The sequence below is a fragment of the Danio rerio genome, chromosome 20 (assembly GCF_049306965.1).
Source record: "Danio rerio strain Tuebingen ecotype United States chromosome 20, GRCz12tu, whole genome shotgun sequence".
Lineage (NCBI taxonomy): Eukaryota > Metazoa > Chordata > Actinopteri > Cypriniformes > Danionidae > Danio > Danio rerio.
Window position 1 is genome coordinate 32,232,759 of NC_133195.1, and position 7,500 is coordinate 32,240,258.

The 7,500-nt window shown below is 37.1% G+C and overlaps 1 protein-coding gene across 1 annotated transcript; it reads right to left on the reverse strand.

The window, feature by feature from the left end:
- Nucleotides 1-249: 249 nt before the first annotated feature.
- On the reverse strand, nt 250-6,616 carry actc1a (actin alpha cardiac muscle 1a). The gene is given in 9 exon segments (NM_001001409.2): nt 250-499; nt 724-905; nt 1,009-1,200; nt 2,776-2,937; nt 3,047-3,131; nt 3,955-4,065; nt 4,174-4,302; nt 5,427-5,578; nt 6,580-6,616. Coding segments are annotated over 8 exon segments (1,134 nt in total). The 5' UTR covers nt 5,556-5,578; nt 6,580-6,616; the 3' UTR covers nt 250-355.
- Between the last annotated feature and the right edge of the window lie 884 nt (nt 6,617-7,500).

Sequence of the window (7,500 nt, forward strand, 5' to 3'; positions counted from 1 at the left end):
AAAATGTGTTTTGGTGTTTCGTGACCCTTTAAAGCTGTAAGGTTGCCTGGTTCATTGACTTTTATGAGTCTTGTTACTTTTATATAACGTTTATGTGGCACTAGGACACAGTGTGACGGTGAAAAGCCAGTAGAGGGGGGTGTGATGCTTATAAACTGTGTTGCAGACCAAATACACCCCTCATGACAGGGAAGTGGCTATAGTCGTTAGTTCACCTTATAGATTCACTTTATCAAACACAATATGTATGGACACATCAGAACTTTTATTACAACGGTACATGTATATACAGCACAAGGCACAGTACAAAGGCATACGGGGGGTTAGTTGGACTGAACAGAGAAGGATTGAAGATTTAGAAGCACTTTCTGTGGACGATGGAGGGACCTGCCTCATCATACTCCTGTTTGCTGATCCACATCTGCTGGAAGGTGGACAGGGAGGCCAGGATGGAGCCACCAATCCAGACGGAGTACTTGCGTTCAGGGGGAGCAATGATCTGGAGGACAAACACAAGAGTATGAGTGGTAGACTGTAAAACTGCAATTTAACCAGTGGGATGCAGTGTTTCAGTAAGAAAATAAATACATTACAACATTAAGCCTATTTTAGTCTATACACACACACACACACACAAATAACAACAAATACTTTCACATTATTTTCCTTAAAAAGTACTTTGATTGTAATATATCCTTTTTCCAACACTGGCAGGATGTTTACCTTGATCTTCATTGTGCTGGGGGCCAGAGCAGTGATTTCCTTCTGCATGCGGTCAGCGATACCTGGATACATAGTGGTACCACCAGAAAGGACGTTGTTGGCATACAGATCCTTGCGGATATCAATGTCGCACTTCATAATACTGTTGTAGGCAGTTTCATGGATGCCAGCGGACTCCATACCTGTGAGGTACAACGTCCCACACTGTGTTAGCACATTTCACAAGCTCTTGAGATGTAAGAACAGCAACGCAAGGTGATCTGACCAGGCCAAACCAAAACTTACCAATGAAAGAGGGCTGGAAGAGGGTCTCGGGACAACGGAAACGCTCATTTCCAATAGTGATGACCTGACCATCAGGCAACTCGTAGCTCTTCTCCAGAGAGGAGGAGGAGGCAGCAGTGGCCATCTCATTCTCAAAGTCCAGAGCCACGTAGCACAGCTTCTCCTTAATATCACGCACAATCTCACGCTCGGCTGTGGAGGAGAAAAAATAGTAAGTATATTATACTTCTGGGAACGGCAGTAATAACAAAGTCCCATTAAGCCAAGTCATTTAACTCGGTGGCCATCTTTGAAACACCTTTTGGGCAGTATGCTCGGGCATTCTGTTTGAATGGGGGAAAATCAAATTCTCCAAAACTGCTTGCCAAGTTTATGACTGAATTTCATATTAGGAATCAGCACAATAGTATCTGGATGCAGCCTTTATGATGCAAGCTGAGATCTCATAAAATTTGCATTTAGTTTTATTTCTAAATGTTCAAATCATACAAAATCTGCAGAAACTCATGTCTGGTCCGAGCCCCTGTCCCAGAGTATCGTCAGTCTATATCTATCGATAATTGGCTTCTTTACTAGAAGGCAGGCTTTATTTGCTATATAATGATCAGTGGTTGGCTCCTGTACTAGTAGGCAGGGCTTCATTACTCATATTGACCATTAAACTTTTCCCCATTCAAAAATATACGAGTCACATGTCTTGTGTATTCTATTGTCTTTGGTAATAATCACTATATGCTAACACACATCTACATATTTTACCGCACAATATGCTAACTGTACTAATGCTAATGCCCAATCTGAACTGTTGGGTTAAAAATGTAAATAATAAAAACATTTAACCCAGTTTGTCTAAATTTGACCAAATGTTAAAGCTACCCAACTTTGAGTGTGTATAGACTCCCCATCCAAATTGTCCCATATTTTAATACTATTTTATGATAAATTGTTCATTCTCACCCTGAATTGCTTACAGTCTTTATAGGCAAGGCAAGTTTATTTATATAGCACATTTGATACACAGTGGCAATTTAACAAGGAGTAGATCGCTTCCGGGAGTAGATCGCTTTAGCTAGCCAAACGTAATAAAAGGTCTTGATCTCAGCCAAACGCCAGGAACTTCCACTGCAACATATTATCAGTGGCGAGTTGCGTCTCGAATCCCCCTTATTGTAATTATGCTGCTATCCCACAGAGACAGATCTACCAGTATGGTGATGGCCCAAGTTAAATCTTCTAACTGCCCAATCAGATACAATTTTTCCATATTCCAAAACACTGGTGTATCATATTTTCTCATTTTACTCTGGGACTTTTCCATTCTAGTGATCACCCCACTCTGTGAACTTTTACGGTACCTATTAATCTGTTGGACGTCTCGAACAGATTAAATTTTTGACCTAAAATCAAAAAGTTAAGCTTTACAGCGGTAATTACGTGCCCCCCAATTTCACTTCTAGACATAAATCGCACAGCCCCGGATTTTAACCCTCTCCTGGGTGTAATTGGCTTTAGCTATTTACTCCCGGGTAGTTATTTTAGTTATTTTTAGTTATTTTAGTTATTTGTAAAAGAACGTTGATAACAAGTAGCCTCTGAATTCTATAGTAGAGGAAAAAAAACATTATGGAAGTCCATGGCAGTTAAAATTTTTCGATGTACCTTCTTTTGTTTACAACAGAGTTTAAACATATGGAGGGTGTGTAAATGATGACAGTTTTTAAATTTTTAGGTGAACTGTCCTTGTAAGTATGGTTTTTGAGTACCCACCAGTGGTGACAAAAGAGTAGCCGCGCTCAGTCAGGATCTTCATCAGGTAGTCAGTCAAGTCACGACCGGCCAGATCCAGACGCATGATGGCATGAGGAAGAGCATAACCCTCATAGATGGGCACGTTGTGGGTCACACCATCACCAGAGTCCAGTACAATACCTGTAAAATGATGAATTGACGTGTCAAGTTTTGCTTGTGCTACAGATTTATTAGAGGATTAATGCCTGTGATGTTTCGTATTGTTTTTACAGATTGGATGGACACTGACCAGTGGTACGGCCAGAGGCGTAGAGGGAGAGCACAGCCTGAATAGCAACATACATGGCGGGAACGTTGAAGGTCTCAAACATGATCTGAAAAGATAGAAAAATAAATTTAGGGATATTATCATTAATCTAAAGATAAAACAATGAGGAAAAAACATTGCTTGCAATAAAATAAACGTCAAAACTAATAATAAAATTTTAACATATTATTTAAATTAATTTGAAAATAAATACAGTTGAAGTCAGAATTATTAGCCCCCCTGTGATTTTTTTTCTTTTTTAAATGTTTCCCAATTGATGTATAACAGAGCAAGGAAATTTTCACAGTATGTCTGATAATATTTTTTTTCTACTGGAAAAAGTCTTTTTTGTTTTATTTTAGCTAAAATAAAAGTATTTTAATTTCTTTTAAAAACATTTAAAGATCAAAATTATTAGCCCCTTTAAGCTATATTTTTTCGGTAATCTACAGAACAAACCATCATTATACAATAACTTGCCTAATTACCCTAATCTTCCTAGTTAACCGAATTAACCTAGTTAAGCCTTTAAATGTCACTTTAAGCTGTATAGAAGTGTCTTTAAAAATATCTAGTCAAATATTATTTACTATCATCATAACAAAGATAAAATAAATCAGTTATTAGAAATGAGCTGTAAAACTATTATGTTTAGAAATGTGTTGAAAAAATTGTCTCTCCTTTATACAGAAATTGGGGAAGAAAATAAACAGAGGGACTAATAATTCTGACTTCAACTGTATAAATGACACCTAAAAAGTATGTTTGAGAATGAGCACAAGTAATGGAAATCACCATATAAAAACTCAAAGCTAAGGTGTCCATACAAAAGATAAAAAAAAAAAATAATAATAATTTTTTAGGTTGTGTAAAGCGAAGTCTTGGCTCACCTGTGTCATCTTCTCTCTGTTGGCTTTAGGGTTAAGGGGGGCCTCAGTGAGCAGAGTTGGATGCTCCTCAGGGGCCACACGCAGCTCATTGTAGAAGGTGTGATGCCAGATCTGAAAACAATATCAAGATATTAACTGAATGCACACCAAACATACCATATGGCTCATTAATTGGACTGAATGCCTCCCATGTTTGATTAACGGATGTTTCATCGGTACCTTCTCCATGTCATCCCAGTTGGTGATGATGCCGTGCTCGATGGGGTATTTAAGAGTGAGGATACCCCTCTTGCTCTGAGCCTCGTCTCCCACATAGCTGTCTTTCTGACCCATACCAACCATCACACCCTGAGGGAAACCAGCCACAGGTTAGACATCACTAAACAAGGTTCAAGTAGTTGTAAACATTACTGTTTTTATATTGACATTTAGCTTTTTCACTTTTAATTTTAAGAGTTTCCTGTATTTTATGATTATTACATTGTGATTATTGATGATCTCTGCTCTGACAACTTTTGATGTTACTCTCTAAGGGTTATTTTTGCTGCATGTTGAAACCAAGGGCATAGATTTGCTCTTAACATTGGTGGGGACATACATCCCCAGAGTCCATGAATTGAACAGCACAAATTTTGTTTTGGGCTCTTAAAAATAAGAATAAAGGACTTAAGCATGAGAAATAAACACTTAATAATACAAATAACAGTCAGATCCCATGCTGCAAAAGACAATTTACTGGATTTTACTACAGTCGGGCTTTGAAATTTAGAGAGGTGTGTGATTCAATATGACTGTTTTATCCTGATTATTGTTTTTCATAATCATGGAGGCCAAAAATGAAAACCGAATTTTGAAGAATTGCACAGTTTTGATTAATAGTATTACAATGAACTTTTGAAGGGTTGATGCAGCATTACTTTATTCAAATCAAATCAGCATTACTTTATTCAAATTAAATCAATTATTGGTAGGGACATTTCAGATGGATATTGGTACATCCATCCCAATTCTATGCCCTTGGTTCAAACTACTTACTTAAAATGAGCTGAAATCAACACAATCCTTAAGATTTTATGGGGACAACTTAATTGTTTTATGTTCAATTCATTTACATCTGTTACATTAACTTTTGTTGGGACAACATGAAAGAATTGTATGGAACCCTGCAGTTACAGTGTAAAAACTGTGACAGGTAAACTAAGTGACTTTTATTGGCATTCTTAGTAGTTTGAATAAATATAATTCAAAATAAAGAATAGATTTGTACAGACATTAATCCTTAAAATAGCATAATAAAGAAATACTGTAATTTACCCAGACAAAATACTGTCTACTAAAATGTCACTTTATAAAAGTCACTTTGTTAGACAATGCAAAGTTTTCGGAATAGAGAGCAGGTTCTTATCATCCAATTTGAAAGCATAAATATATTTTTTTTATTTTTTTTTTGTGTACATGCTTTAGAAGCCCACCTGGTGACGGGGTCTGCCAACAATAGAGGGAAAGACAGCACGTGGAGCATCATCACCGGCGAATCCAGCCTTGACCAAACCAGAACCATTGTCGCACACGAGTGCGGTAGTCTCATCATCGTCACACATGATTGCTGTTTTTTAGGATGGTTCTAAAAGAAAGAACAAATGTTAGGTGAGCCTATGAGTGTACAACACAGCTGAAACCATGACACAATGCCTCTTAATTACTGTAGACTTAATTACTGTCTACTCAAAATACACATTTTTGCATCAATGGTTCCTTAAACTCATCCTTTTCAATACGCAATAGATTTTTTTATAGTGGAAGATGTTCTGTTCTATTATTTACTAGGAACTCTTCACTGTGAAATTCACTTTTGTAAGCTTTATTTTTAAGAAAATTTGAATAAAAATGGTTTAAAACATATTTTATAACCATATTGGAGCTTTCTATTAAATTTAATTGGTTTTAGTCATCTACACTAAACAAAAAGTCTAAGTAAAGTAAGAGTAGAATTAAGTAAATCTGAATAAATGTTTACAACTCAATATAATCAAAAAATCGGCTGCATTAAAAACCAAAAATCAGCATCACGTAAGGTTAATAAAAGGCCAAAAGCAGCACAGCAGATCCCCTTTAAACTATTTTAGGCCTCAGTTCTTGTCATTCCTGTGGAAGCCCCTGACCAAGTGTCCTATCTGTGGATATTTCACAGCTGCCTGATGACAAATGACAGCCGGAGCCAAGAGTCGCCTCCTCAGCTGTCCAGAGACTGCCAACATGTGTCCCTCTCTTTATTAGTTCATTTTCAATTCACCCTTCAGAATTCTAATCCAACGAATCCTCCATCAGTCAAGCACAACTAACTCTAAGCTCTCATTTTAGTGCTAGTTCTTAGAGTTACCAAACCCATGCCATTTCTTTCCCCACATTTCTCAAGCTACAGCTATAAACTTTTGACAGAGGAATTAATCAGCGAGTTTTTGCTAAAAAGATGTAAGAACTCTATTTCCGCCATTATCCAGAAATTTCTGTTCCTTTCCAGCTGAGATGAAGAATGTAGCGTTGTCTTATTCCTTATTAAATCTCTGCCTCTCTTTCTCTTTTCTGAAGTAGTCCGTAAAGAGAAAAGCAGTAGCAAACACTCACCAAAGTTGTAGCGCAAGACTGGAGTTTTCGCTGGGATGAAGGGCATGAAGAAGGGATGCCTCTTAAATATGCTGGTGGTCGAGGAGGGGGGCAGGGGTCCGGGGCGGTGCAAGAGTTTACACAACACCAAATAAGAGATGCCCTGGCCATTGTATGCTGTAGTCCATGGTCTCTGACGTGATTACCAAATTGGACAGATGTTCCTTGAGAGGTGACAGATCCTCTTTGGTAGTTTGTTGTGATTTCAGAGACAAATGGAAAGGTTAGACGTCCTCGGGGGCTGTTCTTTAAGGGTTTATTATTATGTGGGGGGAAAAGGCATGGAATAGTTCATTATGATTACTGAATGGTGATGGATGTGGGTTAATCATGAAGACAAATGACAAGGTCAGACTTCTGATCTATAAAGTATGGGTGCCACTGGGTGGTATTAACCATTTTGCATCTTATCATATTGATCTAATTTTCTGTAATTTTACATTCAGGTTTAGAAAAATGCTTATCTTAATTGCTAACTTACAAACTTAATGTTTTAACCCTCTATCGGGCATTGTATCTCTCTAGCTTGACCCTTTGTTAAAACTCGTAATTTGCTTAGAGTGATGTCACAAACACAATTTGACCAAAGAAATTGGTCAAAAAACTTCTTAATTTGGAAGTTAGGGGTTTAATGCAACGATAATTTGGTAACACTGTTCAACTTTAGCAAATCGCAAAGTTTTGGAGCTATTGTTAACTAACAAAAACTATTATTAATTACAATAAAAAAACAACAACATACTGTTAATTTTTTTAAAAGCTGAATTTAATAGTATAAAATATTTTAAGACTATACTAAACACTATACAGTTCATTAATTCATTTATTTTCTTTGTGGCTTAGTCCCTTTATTAATCCGGGGTCACCACAGCAGAATGAACC